Below are 19835 nucleotides of genomic sequence, written 5' to 3'. Positions count from 1 at the left end.
TATGAAAAATTATTATTGAGCACTTTTATTCTTCTTTTTAATAATCTTACAGTAAAGAACTTGATTCAGGGAATTTCCTGGTGGTCCAGTTTTTAGGACTCTTCTGCTGCTGGGGGCCCAGGCTCTCCCTAGTGGGGAACTAAGACCCTTCAAGCTACACAATTTGGGGGAGGGGGGTGGGGAGGCAGTGGTGGTGCATGCACACGAATGGGTGGGCACAGGACCAGCCACAACTTGATTCAATATTTTCCTTTAACATTTTATAACTTCTTCAGGGACAGATTCTCAGGAGATTTTAGATCTTTGCTCATTTAATGGGCAAAGATGACATTTTTCCATTTATATTTGCTTAATAAGCTTAGACGGTAAAGCGTCTGCCTGCAATGCGGGCATAAATACAGTGAGTGAAGAAAACAATTAGTTCTTAAAAGGTATTGCTAATTAGTAAGTTTAGAAAGAGATTGACTTTGACTCTCAAGCTACACACATACAATAAATTCCAGAATTAAAAACAATAATATATACATATGTAATCACAGCAGTGAATATCTGTGAGAAAATAACATTCCTCTTGAAGAAATCCCGAGCTTTAGAGTCACTGAAGTTGTGTCATAATGGAGAAAGATCAGTAGTTTGTATAGATTCTTAGAGCTTCTCTGCTCTTAACTCTCAGACTGATAAAGATATTTTGGAAACAGTTTCAGAGCTTTCTGAGATGCTCTTCCCAGGTTATAATCCTCAAGCTTGCCTTGAATAAAATTCCATGGATGGAGAAGCCTGGTGGGCTACAGTTCAGGGGTTGCAAAGAGTCGGACATGACTGAGCAACTTCACTTGCACTCTTCAAAAATAAGGTTAAACTTACTTACAGTGCATTTTCTTTTAACTATTTTTCCCATAAAATTCTAAGACTTCATTAACACACATCTTAACCCTTGGGGAAAAAAATGTAAGTAACTGCACAATAATCTGTGTGTGTACCTCATCAGTGTAATAGGAAATAGGATTATGAAGAAATGGAGTACATCTAGTGTAAAGGTATTCTTTTTTTTTTTCTTTTAACATGCCGCATGGCAAGTGAGTTTTTAGTTACCCGGCACTGAACTCCTGTCCCCTGCAGTGGAAGCACAGAGTCCTAAACACTGAGCCACCAGGGAATTTCCAGTATTTATGTTTAAAATTTCTCTCACCCAAAAAAGTCTCAGTTGTATTCTGACAGAGGAATCCTTGAACTCAAGATATTACACAAATGTTGTTTTAAGAGGACTAAGTTACAAAAGCAACTGTACTAAAGAATCCAAACAGGAGGGAATTCTCTGGCAGTCCAGAGGTTAGGACTCTGCACTCTCACTGCCGGGGGCTTCGGTTTGATCCCTTGCTGCTGCTGCTAAGCCGCTTAAGTCGTGTCTGACTCTGTACAACCCAATAGACAGCAGCCCACCAGGCTCCCCCGTCCCTGGGATTCTCCAGGCAAGAACACTGGAGCGGGTTGCCATTTCCTTCTCCAATGCGTGAAAGTGAAAAGTGAAAGTGAAGTCGTTCAGCTGTGTCCCACTCTTAGTGACCCCATGGACTGCAGCCTACCAGGCTCCTCCGTCCATGGGATTTTCCAGGCAAGAGTACTGGAGTGGATCCCTTGCTGGGGACCTACAATCCTGCAAACCATGCAGAGCGGACCAAAAAAAAAAAAAAAATCCAAACATGAACTGGTTCATCTAAAGCTTACTCCCAATGCTTTATATTTTCAAATTAAAGAGACATAAAATATAATTTTTTAAAGAATACAAAAATTTTGTCTTAACTTACAATTACCTGCTGGTCAGACGAAATAGACTCTAATGCTTTCTGAATAACACGGCAGCCATACATCTGCAATGCTAAGGGTAGAACATGACCTCGAATACGAGTAGCTAGGGCTAATTTTTGATCCAAACTCCCAAACTGATAGAAAAAAAAAGATTTTATTATTACTTTGTTAACTTGAATAACTCACTGTTTTCAGTCTATTGAATCTATTTTTAAATATTACATTTGGCAAGTAGGTACAGAGAAAGCATTTAGGTATTAAACTTCTCATTTAGTGTAAAGGCCATACACTTAAAAAATAAATATATACCATGAAATATGACATTTTAACCATAAAATACAACATTTTGACTTCAGTGGTATTGACTATATTCTCACCATTTGCAATAGTCATCACAATTTGATTCCAAATTTTTTCCATTACCTCAAACACAACAAACACTATACTCATTAAACAATAACCCCACTCTTTCCCCTACCAGTCTACTAGTAGAATAGGAAGCCCTAGTCAACTTTATGTCTCTATGAATTTGTCTATTCTAGGTATTTCACATAAATGGAACCTTATAATGTTTGTCCTTCTGTACCTGGCTTATTTCACTTAGTTTCATCCATGAGTAAGCATGTATGAAATGCTTCATTCCTTCTTATGGCTGAACAATATTCTACTGTGTATATATATATACCACATTTTGTTTATACATTCATCTGTTGGGCATTTTTGTCTGTTTGCATGTTCAGGCTACCGTAAATAATGCTGAAATGAACACTAGTTCACTGAAGTGCTTGTTTTCAATACTTTTGGGTATATACCTAGAATGGAATTGCTAGGCTATATCATAATTTTATGTTTTGTTTTTTAAGGAACCTGCCAAACTGTTTTCCACAGTGGCTGCACCATTTTACATTCCCATTGACAATGTATGAGAGTTCTAATTTCTCTACATCTTCACCAACATTTATTGTTCTCTATATTTTAAAATACAGCCATCCTAGTAGATATACAAGGAGCTAGCGATGGTTTTGATTTGCGTCTCCCTAATGACTAAGGGTGTTGAACTTTTTTCATGTGCACATTTGAGTATCTTTCTAGGAGAAATGTCTGTTCAAGTCCTTTGTCCCTTTTTTAAACTGAGCTGTCTTTTTGTTGTTGAGTTTCATACATTCTGGATATAGAATCTGTACATATTTTCTCCCAAGTATATATTTTTATATGAAAATAAGATTTATATGAAGAATAAACTTTCAGAGCTTTTCTAAGCATTGAGCATGAACAAACATGAATGCATGCTTACCTCAAAAAATTTCTGTATGACATAGTTGCCAAAAACATCTGTCATTAATTGATAGGCTGCTTGTAGAATTTCATTAAAAACCATCTGTCGCTCAGCTGGAGTAGCTCTCTCTAGCTTTTGCTGTATGAATCTATGTGGGAAACATTTTAATGTCATGACAGTATATTAATAATAAGCTCCTGCAAAATCCGTGTCTGATTTGAATATAACACACCCCAACATATATCCACATAAAGTCATTTCCAGAAACAGTATTAATACATCCTATACATTTAAAATAAAAAGAACAAAAGTTATGAAGCATATCTTTGTTAACACCTTAATTTAAAACTTCTAGTCAGACTGGCAAAAATCTGGACATATGGATGTTTAATGTGTAAGTTAGTTCTGGCTGTATTGTAATCAATAAAAAAACTAAAAAGATATTACTGGTTATTCATTATTAATAATTAATTATATTATTACTAAGATATCTCAAACTTAGCAAATGTGTTAGAATTTGAATACTATTTTCTTTTCTGTGTATTATCTTGAGAACACTAATTTGCATGTACTTCAAGTATTATAGTACACACAAATCCTGTTTAATGTAAAGGAACACAAAGCATTTAACTTTGTTTTGAACATTTTTTTAGACAAGTATACACATCAGGGACACAAGTCCATAAATGTAATTCAGAGCATTATTTTCAAAAGGAAGTTTAAAGAAATTAAATGTATTCAGTCAATATAATAAAAATAATCCAACAAAAGAGCATTACTATTTATTATAGAAAACTGAAGAACCATAAAAAATAAATATCTGTATTTTTATAGTTTATCCTCATAAGAGAGAAAAATCCATATTGGATATTTATTTTTTAAACAATTCCAATTTTTATACAGGTTAAATAATCTTGGTCAAGAAAAATCTTGGCTCTTTCAAAGCAAAAATGCAGTGGTAAGTACCATAAATCATAATCACCTACCTAGAACCATGCTGGTCTTGAGAAAACTCAACTATGTGTCCAATCAAGTCTCTAAGTTGAAGGTTTGGGAAGCGGTTGTTTCTGAAATCTTCTAATAATCTACTTCGGCCAGAAGGCATAATATCAGACCTATTATACCGAAGCCGAGAAGGAGGAAAGAGCTGGCTGCTGGAGCTAAATAGACTGGAAGTGCCTGAAGCACTTCGGTATTTTGCTTCTGCTCCAGGTGCTGCAGAGATATATCGACCACTACCATTTGTCAGTCCTCCTACAACAAAGCAACTATGGTCAGCAAATATTTTCTACAAATTCATTCCTCAAATAAGTCACTTAAACTAAAAAGGCAGTCAATAAAGAAATATTCATCCTACTAATTCCTATATGGTATAACATAAAATTAAAGTTGAAGGGGAACTCTCACACATATACTTAATGTGTGTGACTATAATATATGGGGGAAAAAAGAAACTAGAAAAAATGAAAAAAAGAAAAAAAACCAACCCTGTATTTGTTCTTGGCAGTTTAGTTTAAAAACATCTAACATCATACACAAAACCTATATTTGTTTTTGGAAGCTTAATTTAAAACATAATTACAACTAATGTCATACATAGTAGTATCAATACCAGAATATTGAAACCACTAACAAAATTTTCAGTTATGTTAACAAACAAGTTACAAATAGCTATAGCCAACTCAGATTTCAAGTCACTAAAAATAAAGGCTGATTGAAATTTATCCACAATGTTAATGGAATACCAACAACTAAATCTACTTTTTTGGAATATATAAAAATTCATTAAGTCATATACACTTGTATGTAAAGAAAAATGATTTCTCAGTTAACCTAATTAAACTTCAAACTTCAAAAACCCACAACATAATAAAACTAAATCACAAGCTAATTATTAAAATTTTTAACTTAAACACTCTCCATAAAACACTATTGTTTTACAGACAAAAAACAGGAGCAGTAAACATATTTATTATTTCTATAGTTTTAACGTCGGTCATTTAAAACAAATGAATAAAAAACCTCTTTAACTTATATCCCATTCCAAAGAATACTAAAGGGCAGTTGATAAAAACAAAAATAAATAGAAGCAGGTAACTGTTCTTATGACAAATAAACACTTAAAAGTACTTGACAGTGTCCTTTTAAAAAAGAAAAATGTATAGAAAATTGGAAAATGCATACTTAGTAGTACAGATAAACAAAATTCACTGTCAGCTTTATACTACTGCGATTTACTTCAATTTAGAGTAGTGTTGTATGTACAATCCAGGCCAGAGTACAGATGGTGCCAAGGACACACTGTCAGTGCAAAGTTATAGAAAGGCATTGAAGGCCAAAAAGATTTACAGGGATAAGGAGCAGTAAAAGAGTTATAATCCTGGAGAGTGAACTGGGTTAGAAAATTCCTCTTTAACTTTCAGTTCCCACTATTCTAGTTTTATTTTTCTTCATTAAATTTCCCATCATCCAGGATATTATACACATTCATTACGTATTTGAATCCTCAGCCCCATTTCCAATGTCAAGTGCCACAGGGCTATATTCACCTACATGCTAGATACCTCATGCCTAAAACAGCATCTGACGCATGGTGAGTACACACATATTTGTAAATATTTAATGTAGTATCAACTGCCTATGGTCTAGTTCTATAATACCTTAGAAGTGTGTAATTTTATACACCAAAGTCATTAACATCAAATTCTCAGGTTCATTCCAGTTCTACCATAAATTTGTGCTCATATATAAAAACTCTAAAAGTAAAAATTCAGTGTTAATACTGTCACGATCTTTTCACTATTATTAATCCTTCTAGTTTCCTATTTTAATCTGTTTATAGAACTATCAGTTGTTCACAGCAATAACTGATCCTTAGCCCATTTGAGTCTAACAATTCTTTAACCTTTTCATAGAGAAGGGGTACTCTGCTTATCATTCCAATTTGTTTTTATAAACAATGATTATGTCTTCCCATTCAAGGACTACTGTGATGATGTCATTTTATACTAAAATCCTACAGCATCCTGCTAGAGTACCTGCTCTACATTCTTCAGCTTACTTTTCAAACCTGTATTCCAGACCTATTTTTCACATGCATTTCCTAACAGTACCCTAATGTTCAATTCTCTCCTTCTTACTCATACACACTTATCCCAGAAAATGATAATTTTATTTAGTACCTTCCAAGTAGCCCTATCAATATCCAACACAAATTCCTCCCGTGTCTAGATATTTCTTGATTATATTCTACCAGCTCCTAATACATCAAACTCCTGATGTACTCTTCGACAACATAAAATGTCCAATAATGCCAAACTGCTTTGAGATTTAAAAATCTTGGAATTTCAGTTCTAGAAGACTAATTATAACTAGCATTTTCATATATAAAGTTGAAAAATTAATTTCACAAAGGGTCAAGCTGCCTTTGTTTCCTTACAAAGTAATTAAATATAAGCATTTAAACTCAATTTAAAATATATGTTTAAACATTTAAAATGTGGTTCCTTTTAGGGAATTCCCTGCTGATCCAGTGGTTAGGATTCCACACTTTCACTGCCAAGGGCCAGGGTTCAATCCCTGATCAGGGAACTAAGATCCCATAAGCCACGCAACCAAAAAAATAAATAAATAAAAGTAAAAATAAAGATGGGGCAGGGGAGAGTTAAACACTGAAAGCATATCATCGAAAACATAATATGTAATTTAGGGACATTTTACAAAATTGGCCTATATCTTTAAAAAATGTCGAGATCATAAAAGGCTGAGAAACAGTTCAAGATTAAGTTTTCAGGACACACATACATACCCTGATATGTTTATGAGTAAGGGACATTGTGTCTGCAACTTCCTTTCCAAAATACCAGGGGAAAAAATGGGTGAGAAGGGACCCGTAATGCAGAGGGGGATAGAGTAAAGGGAAAGAACAATAAAGCAAATTCACTTAATATTTGGAAAACCTGGGATAAACTAGATTTTTAAAAAATTGTTAATGACTTTAAGTCTGAAATCATTTCAAAATTATTAAAAAAGCAAACAAACTGGTCATTTATATTCATACCCCTGCTGCTGCTCCTGTTTGGTTACTAAGTCATGTCCAATTCTTTTGCAACATGATGGACTGTAGCCTGCCAGGCTCCTCTGTCCATGGGATTTCCAGGCATAGAAATCCCAGGCAAGCATACTGGAATGGGTTGCCATTTCCTTCTCCAGGGGATCTTCCCGACCTAGGGACTGAACTCAAGTCTCTTGCTGTGTAGGTGGATTCTTTACCACTGAACCATTTGGGAAAGCCCACCATACTATTGCTACTGGTCATCTAAAAGCAGATGTGTTCTCCACCAAATACTCCCTACAATTTATCACTGATCTCACCCCTAACATTTATGACTCCTTAATCACTAGCTTAATAAAACATATGGGACACAGAGAGCTGTGCTATTAGTTTCACAGATAAAGTCACTATGGTCCAAAAGTGATGTGACATGTAGCTAGTCAGCCAGGACTCTTAGGTCAGAGGTTATCACACAGCTGTATGCTGCCCCTTATATGCTATTTACACAGGTATCTATCAAGCTCATTCATGACAACTGAATGAAGGCAAACACCTAATAACTATACTAGCAGAAGTAATATAAGTTTTCATTAATTTCCTTGAGAAGTCCATTGTTTTAAAATCCTTCCCTATTAAATATCAGACATCAAAAAGATCTTAAGATACTGACAAAAATACAGAGGAGAGAAATATACAACAACTGAAACCACAAGAAAATAAATCTCATTTTCCACCTCCCTAGGATCTGAGAAGGCAGCTCCTGAACCTATTATTTTTTTCTGTTTTTTAAAAAGCATAGATTCTCCAATCTTTCCCAGTAGATAGTTTTTATTTCAAAAAAGAAAAAAGGTCTACTTCAAGATTACTCTGATAGAAGTTTGGAGGCTAATGGATTAGAATCAAGATAAATTAAGGTTTCATTTTGGATTCAGGCTGTCAACTATTAATTTTGGGGAAAAAAAAAAAAGCTAATCCAACTAGAATCAAGGAGTTTAAAAGGGTACAACTACATACAGGCTTACTAGGCAGAGTCTGTTTCAGAAGGTAAGGCTCTGGAAAGCTCAAGAAGGATAAGATGATAATGAGAGATGACTAGTTAGTTGGAATACGTAAACAATAAAGAATACATAGCTGGAAAAAGTCTAAAATGAGGATGTCTATTTCACTTTAAGGTATTACTTTTAATTACTTCTAACCCATAGCCGATGCACTTAGTACTTTACTAGACTTCAGCAGGAAAAACACTTTAGAGCAGAGCTTCTCAATATGCACATAAATCACTTCAGGATATTGGCTACACACTTCTAATAATACACATCAGTTAGACCTTTATCCTGTGTTCTGGTATACTATCTTAAACAGGTTTTCTATGTTCAATATAATCAGCTTTTTCACCTACTTTAGAAAGCCCATTTAATGATTTCATATTCAGAGTTGATATTACACACTAGATCCTAAGGATGCATGACATGGAGTATTATTTTGTTGAAAAATAAAAAGGCAGCTATCTGTGAGCCCCATTCAAACTGGATCTGCACATTAATATAGAGTTATTATTGTCCTGTACACAGTAACTCCTTTAGAGAGGTAGTAAACTCTTGTTGAGCATTCTTAACTGGACACTGAGAAAGTAGACTCTACATAAAACACTATATCATATTGAACTGTATTTGCCAGAGTTTGTCCTTTTGTTTTAAGCAACTTCAGTTCAGTTCGTTCACTTAAGTTGCTCAGTTGCGTCCGAGTCTTTGCAACCCCATGAATCGCAGCAGGCCAGGCCTCCCTGTCCATCACCAACTCCCGGAGTTCACTCAGACTCACGTCCATCGAGGCGGTGATGCCATCCAGTCATCTCATCCTCTGTCGTCCCCTTCTCCTCCTGCCCCAATCGCTCCCAGCATCAGGGTCTTTTCCAATGAGTCAACTCTTCGCATGAGGTGGCCAAAGTACTAGAGTTTCAGCTTTAGCATCATTCCTTCCAAAGAAATTCCAAGGCTGATCTCCTTCAGAATGGACTGGTTGGATCTCCTTGAAGTCCAAGGGACTCTCGAGAGTCTTCTCCAACACCACAGTTCAAAAGCATCAATTCTTAGGCACTCAGCTTTCTTCACAGTCCAACTCTCACATCCATACATAACCACTGGAAAAACCATAGCCTTGACTAGACAGACCTTGTTGGCAATGTAATGCCTCTGCTTTTTAATATGCTATCTAGGTTGGTCATTGGAGAAGGCAATGGCACCCCACTCCAGTAACTTTTGCCTGGAAAATCCCATGGACGGAGGAGCCCGGTAGGCTGCAGTCCATGGGGTTGCGAAGAGTCGGACACGACTGAGCGACTTCACTTTCACTTTTCACTTTCATGCACTGGAGAGGGAAATGGCAACCCACTCCAGTGTCCTTGCCTGGAGAGTCCCAGGGAAGGGGGAGCCTGGTGGGCTGCCATCTCTGGGGTCGCACAGAGTCAGACACGACTGAAGCGACTTAGCAGCAGCAGCAGCAGGTTGGTCATAACTTTCCTTCCAAGGAGCAACCGTCTTTTAATTTCATGGCTACAATCACCATCTGCAGTGATTTTGGAGCCCCCCCAAATAAAGTGTGACACTGTTTCCACTGTTTCCCCATCTATTTCCCATGAAGTGATGTGACCAGATGCCATGATCTAAGTTTTCTGAATGCTGAGCTTTAAGCCAACTTTTTCACTCTCCTCTTTCACTTTTATCAAGAGGCTTTTTAGTTCCTATTTACTTTCTGCCATAAGGGTGGTGTCATCTGCATATCTGAGGTTATTGATATTTCTCCTGGTAATCTTGATTCCAGCTTGTGCTTCTTCCAGCCCAGCGTTTCTCATGATGTACAATGCATATAAGTTAAATAAGCAGGGTGACAATATACAGCCTTGACGAGTTCGTTTTCCTATTTGGAACTAGTTGGTCTGTTGTTCCATGTCCAGTTCTAACTGTTGCCTCTGACCTGCATACAAATTTCTCAAGAGGCAGATCAGGTGGTCTGGTATTCCCATCTCTTTCAGAATTTCCCACAGTTTATTGTGATTCACACAGTCAAAGGCTTTGGCATAGTCAAAAAAGCAGAAATACATGTTTTTTCTTGAACTCTCTTGCTTTTTCCATGATCCAGCGGATGTTGACAATTTGATCTCTGGTTCCTCTGCCTTTTCTAAAACCAGCTTGAACATCTGGAAGTTCACGGTTCACATATTGCTGAAGCCTGGCTTGGAGAACTTTGAGCACTACTTTACTAGTGTGTGAGATGAGTGTGACTGGGTTGTAGTTTGAGCATTTTTTGGCATTGCCTTTCTTTTGGGATTGGAATGAAAGCTGACCTTTTCCAATCCTGTGGCCACTGCTGAGTTTTCCAAATTTGCTGGCATACTGAGTGCAGCATTTTCACAGCATCATCTTTCAGGATTTGAAATAGCTCAACTGGAATGCCATCACCTCCACTAGCTTTGTTCGTAGTGATGCTTTCTAAGGCCCACTTGACTTCACATTCCAGGATCTCTGGCTCTAGATGAGTGATCACACTACTGTGATTATCTTGGTTGTGAAGATCTTTTTTGTACACTTTTTCTCTGTATCCTTGCCACCTCTTCTTAATATCTTCTGCTTCTGTTAGGTCCATACCATTTCTGTCCTTTATCGAGCCCATCTTTGCATGAAATGTCCCCTTGGTATCTGATTTTCTTGAAGAGATCTCTAGTCTTTCCCATTCTATTGTTTTCCTCTATGTCTTTGCATTGATCGCTGAGGAAGGCTTTCTTATCTCTCCTTGCTATTCTTTGGAGTTCTACATTCAAATGGGAATATCTTTTCTTTTCTCCTTTGCTTTTCGCTTCTCTTCTTTTCACAGCTATTTGTAAGGCCTCCCCAGACAGCCATTTTGCTTTTTTGCATTTCTTTTCCATGCGGATGGTCTCAATCCCTGTCTCCTGTACAATGTCACGAACCTCTGTCTATAGTTCATCAGGCACTCTATCAGATCTAGTCCTTTAAATCTATTTCTCACTTCCACTGTATAATCATAAGGGATTTGATTTAGGTCATACCTGAATGGTCTAGTGGTTTTCCCTACTTTCTTCAATTTAAGTCTGAATTTGGCAATAAGGAGTTCATGATCTGAGCTACAGTCAGCTCCTGGTCTTGTTTTTTGCTGACTGTATAGAGCTTCTCCATCTTTGGCTGCAAAGAATATAATCAGTCTGATTTCGGTGTTGACCATCTGGTGATGTCCATGTGTAGTCTTCTCTTGTGTTGTTGGAAGAGGGTGTTTGCTATGACCAGTGCGTTCTCTTGGCAAAACTCTATTAGCCTTTGCCCTGCTTCATTCCGTATTCCAAGGCCAAATTTGCCTGTTACCCAGGTGTTTCTTGACTTCTTACTTTTGCATTCCAGTGCCCTATAATGAAAAGGACATCTTTTTTGGGTGTTAATTCTAAAAGGTCTTGTAGGTCTTCAAAGAACCATTCAACTTCAGCTTCTTCAGCATTACTGGTTGGGGCACAGACTTGGATTACTGTGATACTGAATGGTTTGCCTTGGAAACAAACGAACAGAGATCATTCTGTCATTTTTGAGATTGAATTCAAGTACTGCATTTCGGACTCTTTTGCTGACCACGATGGCTACTCCATTTCTTCTAAGGGATTCCTGCCCACAGTAGTAGATAAAGTGGTCATCTGAGTTTAATTCACTCATTCCAGTCCATTTTAGTTCGCTGATTCCTAGAATGTCAAAACTCACTCTTGCCATCTCCTGTTTGACCATTTCCAATTTGCCTTGATTCATGGACCTGACATTTCAGGTTCCTATGCGATACTGCTCTTTACAGCATTGGCCCTTGCTTCTATCACCAGTCCCATGCACAACTGGGTATTGATTTTGCTTTGGCTCCATCCCTTCACTCTTTCTGGAGTTATTTCTCCACTGATCTCCTGTAGCATATTGGGTACCTACCAACCTGGGGAGATCCCCTTTCAGTATTCTATCATTTTGCCTTTCATACTGTTCATGGGGTTCTCAAGGCAAGAATACTGAAGTGGTTTGCCATTCCCTTCTCCAGTGGACCACATTCTGTTAGACCTCTCCACCATGACCTGCCTGTCTTGGATGGCCCCACACAGCATGGCTTAGTTTCATTGAGTTAGACAAGGCTGTGGCCCGTGTGATTAGATTGACTAGTTTTCTGTGATTATGGTTTCAGTCTGTCTGCCCTCTGATGCCTCTCACAACACCTACCATCTTGCTGGAGTTTCTCTTACCTTGGACGTGGGGTATCTCTTCACGGCTGCTCCAGCAAAGTGCAGCTGCTTTAAGCAACTTAGTTGCAGTAATTTGCAGCCTCAGAACAAAAATATATGTTATCCTAACAACTCTCCAAGACAAACATATTGTGTCCATTTTACTTATGAAACAATAGGCTTAGAGAAGCTAAATCCTTATTCAAGGATGCACAGCTAATAATTCGACTGAGTTTTTTAAAACTACATTTGAATAATTCACTTAAAGCTTTCAGTTATATTCTGCTAGAAACTATTATAATTTTTATACTTACATATAAATATTATATTCTGCTACAAACATAAATAAACTATTGTATCTGAATAATTCACTTAAAGCTTTCAGTAATATTCTGCCTCATGAAGAATGTTTAATGCCATATACCATTCATAAATCTGGGATATGTTTGAGGTTACATGGGGAAATAAACCATGCAAATTTTTTAACTATGAAAATTTAACTAAATATTTGCCATATAAAGAGAATTTTTACTGGGGAAAAAAAATCAAGGCTTCAATGAGTTTAAAACCAACATAATTCTAGTTGAAAGTATAATCTTCCACATCATCCTAACAGACTACCTAACATAAAAGGAAAAAAGCATAACTGTTAAGTGTACTACCTTAAATGTATACATTTTATGACAATAAGTATACAAACAATATAAGGAACAACTATAAACCAAAATAAGTATCTGCTGCTTCCATTTCTACTACCTGTAATTTTTTTCTAATAGCAACTAAGTACCTTTTAGCATCTAGTGCTTCAAACTTTTTAAAAATACAAAGAGGGAGACCATCTTCACAGAAGATAATAATCTATCTTCACTCATCAAAGAGCATTTAAACAGCCTGTTTTAAACTATGCAGTTCATACTAGTGTTATTTCTCATTCCTATCTCTACTCAACTTGCCAATATCCATTATTACATCAAAAAGCCCTGTATGATTTCAAGACCGCCTGAGTCTTACATCTTTAGTGAAAACTAAATTATCTCTGTGATTACTGAACATGAGGACACTCTAAAAACCTACCCCTACCCCAACAAAACACACACATGCAAAAATAAGAATTCACAACCGTCATAAAGCTTTTCCAAGTGCAGTATTCTACAGAGTATGATCTTGAAACACTCCTCAGACAATACAGTACAGTCAAATAATGCTTTAATGTAGAAATGTAGGATGTTAAAATAATTTTTTAAACAAGAAAGTAGCTAGTATTCAAATAAATTTATCTATAAAACAGAAAGAAACAAAGCCACTCAAATTAAATTACTCATTTTGTTGAGATCAGGATACAGCTGACCCTTGACCAACACAGAGGCTGGAAGCATTGACCCCACCATAAACATATGTATAAATTCTGACTTTCCTCAAACTTAATTACTAATAGTCAGACTGCTGTTGACCAGAAGCCTTAACAGTAACATAAAGAGCTGACAGACACATGTACACAAGTATATTTTTTGCTGTTTGGTGGTCGCTAAGTTGTGTCTGACTCTTTGGGACTCCATGGACTGTAGCATGCTAGGCTACCCTGTTCTTCACTATCTCCCTGAGTTGGCTCAAACTCATGTCCATTGAGTCAGTGATGCCATCCAACCATCTCATCTTCCGTCGCCTGTTTCTCCTCTTGCCCTCCATCTTTCGCAGCATCAGGGTCTTTTCCAATAAGCTGGCTCTCCGCATCAGGTGGCTAAAGTATTGGAGCTTCAGCTTCAGTCCTTCCAATGAATATTCCATTGAATATTCTGATTTCCTTTAGGATTGACTGGTTTGACTTCCTGGCTGTCCGAGGGACTCTCAAAGAGTCTTTTGCAGCACCACACCTCAAAGGAATCTCTTTGGTGGTCAACCTTATTTACAGTCCAACTCTTGCATCTGTACATGCAAGAAAAACTAGAGCTTTGACAACAAACCTTTGTCAGCCAAGTGATGACTCTGCTTTTTAAGTACACTGTCTAGGTTTGTCATAGCTTTTCTTCCAAGGAGCAAAAGCCCTTTAATTTCATGGCTGCAGTCACCATCTGCAGTGATTTTGGAGCACAAGAAAATAAACTCTGCCACTGCTTCAACTTTTTCCCTGTCTATTTATTTGTATGAAGTAATGGGGCCAGATGCCATGATCTTAGTTTTCTGAATGCTGAGTTTTAAGCCAGCTTTTTCACTCTCTTTCACTTTTATCAAGAAGCTCTTCAGTTCCTCTTCACTTTCTGCCCTAAGGGCGGTATCATCTGCATATCTGAGGATACTGATATTTCTCCACGCAGTCTTGATTCCAGCTTGTGCTTCATCCTGGTCAGCATTTTGCATGATGTACTCTGCATATAAGTTAAATAAACGGGGTGACAGTATACAGCCTTTCCCAATTTGGAACTAGTCTGTTATTCCATGTCTGGTTCTAACTGTTGCTTCTTGAACTGCATAAACATTTCTCTGGAGGCAGGTAAGGTGGTCTGGTTTTCCCATCTCTTTCAGAATTTTCCACAGTTTATTGTGATCCACACAGTCAAAGGCTTTGGTGCAGTCAATAAAGGAGAAGTATATTTTTTCTGGAACTGTCTCGCTTTTTTGATGATACAATGGATGTTGACAATTTGATCTCTGGTTCCTCTGCTTTTTCTAAATCCAGCTTGAACATCTGGAAGTTCACGGTTCATGTACTGCTGAAGCCTGGCTTGGAGAATTCTGAGCATTTCTTTGCTAGTGTGTGAGATGAGTGCAATTGTGTGGTAGTTTGAGCATTCTTTGGCATTGCCTTTTTTGGGGACTGGAATGGAAACTGACCTTTTCCAGTCCTGTGGCTACTGCTGAGTTTTCCAAATTTGCTGGCATACTGAGTGCAGCACTTTCACAACATCATCTTTTAGGATTTGAACAGAAACAATCCATGTATAAGCGGACCTGAGCAGCTCAAACCTGTGTTTTTCAAGGGTCAACTGTACTCTTCAAAGCTGTGGAGCATGGTCTTAACTTTCTTATTTCTAATTTATTGGAGAGCAAATAAAATCCCAAACAACTCTAATATAATCTAGTCTGTGGTTAACTTGGTACAAAAAAACCCATAAAGGAAAGATAATAATTCTAAGGGAGAGGATCACTACGTTAAATAAAATAAGTAAGTCAACAGCATTATAATCATTATACTGCAATCACTGGTTTACTTGTCTGTATTTACCACAAAAAAAGTCAAATTTGATGATGGTGGGCAGAATGTTTTCTTCACCAGTGTCTCTAAAGTCAAGTACAGTATGCCATGTAGGTATGTGACACTGGTTGAATAAGTTTATTAAGTGAATTAAGTAAAATAAATTAGGTAAAAATTTTGATCAGACCTCAAAATTCTTAAATGGAGGCCAGAAACAAAACAAAAACAACAAAACTACACATAAAAGAGAAACATAAAATAGGTATTAGTTTCAGTATAATAAACTTATTACTATTCTATTAATTAAAATAGCATCTGATCAGTTTAAATTTAAAAATCAGTAATAAAATATATTAAGAGATCCTTGAAATAAAAAGTATTTAATTGAGATTAAAAGTCAATTGCAAGCAAGTAAAAAATGCCAGTATACTGACATTCAAAGTCACTTTCACCACCAACTCATAATAGGCTAAGTTATATTTTACCACAATTTTATAAGAAGTTTACAAACATTCTAAACTCAGGGAATAGGAAAAGATCCTTTATTTAGTCAGAGAAGTAGTAGACAGAAATAAAAGCATTCTTCAAGGAGCAGTGTCATATCTTGGAATAAACCAGATAGACCTGGGCTCAAAATTTTTGTTCCTTACTAACTTGACAACTACTCTTTGCGACCCCATGGACTGTAGCCTAACCAGGTTCCTCCGTCCATGGGATTTTCCAGGCAAGAATACTGGAGTGGGTTGCCATTTCCTTCTCCAGGAGATCTTCCCGACCCAGGGACTGAACCCAGGTCCCCCACATTGCAGGCAGAGCCTACAATCTGAGCCACCAGGGAAGATCCCTTGACAACTACAAGCAAGTTATTTGAGTGCTTTGAGAATGAAGTTTTATTTGTGTGTGTAGTATGAAAGAGAAGTCAAAGTTAATCTCTCCCTGTCTGGATACTAAAGTGCTCCAGTTCAACTTAACTGAAAAGACTATCCTTCCCAAACACACTAGAATGGCACCATGGCCACAAATCAGGTAACCAAACAAGCAGGTCTATTTCTGGGTCCTTGATTTCACCAATCTATTTTCTCTACCCTTGTGCCAATACCACAATTTTAGTTACTGTAGTTTTAATAAGTTTGATATCCAGCAAATTTATTAAATTTTAAATTTGTTCTTGAAGACTGTCTTGATTAATCTTGGTTCTATTTTTCTATCTACATGAAATAAATCACCTTGTCAGTTTCTTTAAAAAGCTGAAAAACTCTGAGTGTGCTAAATCTGTATATCAATTATAAGACAGTTGCTATCTTTACAATACTGAGTCTTTCAAACCACAAACATGACATGGTCTCTTATTTGCTTTCTTCAACTTCAGTCAGTGCTTTATAGTTTACAGTGTAAAGATCTTGCCCTTCTTCCACTGGACTTATTTCTGGTTAAGGAAACAGTCTTATATAAAAATACCCTAAACATTTAGTCAATTCTCCATATCACCCCATGCGACCCATGCTACTTTCATTCTTAAAGTTTATTTGGCTAATAAAGATGCAGGTTTCTCACGAAGCACATCTGCCTATATTTTAAGAGTTAGTTTCCTGATCCTATTTTACTTAAAGTACATTATTTAGGGCATAAACAGTGAAATAATATAAGTTCTTGGTAAATTTTTGATAAACTACAATAATTTTTAAGACACATGAAGACTTATTTGATATCGGTAAGAAGGAAAGGTAGATAAACAATTGAGGGAGGAGATGAAATGCAAATATGAAGGAAAGCTAGTGGCAATAAATAAAATGTAAAACAACCAAATGATAGTAAATAACAATATACAGAATTATAGCCAACAAAATTAAAGCCTCCAATTTGCAAAATACAAATCAAGGGAAAGAGTATTTTAAAATATATACAAAAAGAGATCAGACTTTCCTATTTTCTCTCATTCCATAAGCTTTTTTTTTTTTTTTCCCAAAAAATTAAAAAATTTAAAACATGCAATGGTAAGCAGACTTCAGGTAAATGGAAAGAAAAAAAGGCAGGAAGAAAAAAAAATCCATTAGTAACATGACAGGAGACAACATCAAAGGCTCATATAACCCATATCCAGGAATTATGAGTCAAAAAGATGTGTGAATTGGAGTAACCCCTAATGTAAACTATGAATTGTTGCCAAGTGGTTGCTCTCTCCAGGTGAGTACTACTGGAAATTTCAGTGGGATAATCATTTTAAAATGAGTTTAGCATCTGGCTGCTAGGTATTTAATGTCAAGAGAATCCCCATAATCATCATGACAAGCAAAAACTGCTGTCATACAATTCCAAATCAATCACCTCCTCATTCGAACTATTTTAAACAGGCCCAAGTGATTCTGATATGGTAAACCACTGAATAGGACCATCAAGCATTTTCTAGTCTCAAATCTGAGATTATCTTAACTGAATTAACTGGAGAAAACATTTTTCAGTCATCAGAAGCACAAAGTCACAGATAACATAATTAAAGGATAAGGAACAAAATATAAAGCCAAAACTTAATCACTGGGACCCCAAACCAGAACTAAGACTAATGAATTTGTATACAGAAATGAAACATAAAATAATAAATTCTTCTACATAAGTAATAATTAATAGAATTTCTTCACAACATATCTCATACTCATAAACAAATAAGTGACTTTTAGACACACCAGTGGGTTGAAGCAGTGCGTTCATTTAAACTATCATGAGAACCTGTAAATAACATTCCGTTTCAAGCTGAATATGCTGTCTTATCTATTCAGTCCTATATTGTATAATATATTCAGTTCCTGAGTCACCTGCCTTATGAGTAACACATACTCTTTTTCAAAGAGTAGATAATCCTGACCTGCCTCTTGAGAAACCTATATGCAGGTCAGGATGCAACAGTTAGAACTGGACATGGAAACAACAGACTGGTTCCAAATAGGAAAAAGAGTACGTCAAGGCTGTATATTGTCACCCTGCTTATTTAACTTATATGCAGAGTACATCATGAGAAACACTGGGCTGGAAGAAGCACAAGCTGGAATCAAGACTGCCGGGAAAAATATCAATAACCTCAGATATGCAGATGATACCACCCTTATGGCAGAAAGTGAAGAACTAAAGAGCCTCTTGATGAAAGGGAAAGAGGAGAGTGAAAAAGTTGGCTTAAAGCTCAACATTCAAAAAACTAAGATTATGGCATCTGGTCCCATCTCTTCATGGGAAATAGATGGAGAAACAGTGGAAACAGTGTCAGACTTTATTTTTGGGGGCTCCAAAATCACTGAAGATGGTGACTGCAGCCATGAAATTAAAAGACGCTTACTTGGAAGGAAAGTTATGACCAACCTAGATATCATATTCAAAAGCAGAGACATTACTTTGCCAACAAAGGTCCATCTAGTCAAGGCTATGGTTTTTCCCGTGGTCACGTATGGATGTGAGAGTTGGACTATAAAGAAAGCTGAGCGCCAAAGAATTGATGCTTTTGAACTGTGGTGTTGGAGAAGACTCTTGAGAGTCCCTTGGACTGCAAGGAGATCCAACCAGTCCATCCTAAAGGAGATCAGTCCTGGGTGTTCATTGGAAGGACTGATGCTGAAGCTGAAACTCCAATACTTTGGCCACCTGATGCGAAGAGCTGACTCACTGGAAAAGACCCTGATGCTAGGAGGGATTGGGGGCAGGAAGAGAAGGGGATGACAGAAGATGAGATGGCTGGATGGCATCACCAACTCGATGCACATGAGTTTGGGTGAACTCCAGGAGTCGGTGATGGACAGGGAGGCCTGGCGTGCTGCGATTCATGGGGTTGCAAAGAGTTGGACATGACCGAGAGACTGAACTGAACTGAAACTGGACTTTAAAAATGTCTAGATAAGAGCTTTTCTATGAATCTCAAGAATGACTGAAAAATGAAAGGGATCTAGAAGCCTAGTAATCTTTTACAGACATTTAAAAAATCACATAACTTACACCAGTGTTAAATATAATTTGAGAGGCTGATTAGAATCCTGTTATTGGCATACTTTGTAAAACTGTTTAGTTGATTATCGAACAGTGGAACAGAAAAAATAGTAACAGGAGTTAGAACAATGTTCCAGCTTCAGTGCTGTCATTTATGGGTTTGGTCAAGCTTTTGGGGCTCACATGACCAATAACTGTCTCTTTAATGGGCATATTATTCAGCCACTCTATGTTAACAATTAGAATGAAATGAAATCATGAATATGAAGGTGCTTTAGAAAACTAC

At 36.9% G+C, this 19835-nt stretch overlaps 1 protein-coding gene across 12 annotated transcripts in view; it reads right to left on the bottom strand.

Annotated features, from left to right (window-relative positions):
• PUM2 (pumilio RNA binding family member 2) overlaps window positions 1-19835 on the bottom strand; it is a 116275-nt gene that overhangs the window by 6864 nt on the left and 89576 nt on the right. For 6 of the 12 annotated variants that reach the window (XM_027555997.1, XM_027555999.1, XM_027555998.1 and 3 more), the window contains 3 exons: window positions 4069-4336; window positions 3101-3230; window positions 1812-1940 (listed from right to left, as the gene is read on the bottom strand). In XM_027555997.1, coding sequence (XP_027411798.1) covers window positions 1812-1940; window positions 3101-3230; window positions 4069-4336 — 527 coding nt within the window. Of the gene's footprint in view, window positions 1-1805; window positions 1941-3100; window positions 3231-4068; window positions 4337-19835 lie in introns of all 12 variants that reach the window. The other 6 variants (XM_027555991.1, XM_027555990.1, XM_027555994.1 and 3 more) reach the window with 1 other exon arrangement.

This window comes from Bos indicus x Bos taurus, chromosome 11, assembly GCF_003369695.1.
Source record: "Bos indicus x Bos taurus breed Angus x Brahman F1 hybrid chromosome 11, Bos_hybrid_MaternalHap_v2.0, whole genome shotgun sequence".
NCBI classification, from domain to species: Eukaryota; Metazoa; Chordata; class Mammalia; order Artiodactyla; family Bovidae; genus Bos; species Bos indicus x Bos taurus.
Note: the sequence above shows the minus strand (reverse complement) of the source record. Positions and strands in the feature narration are given on the sequence as shown.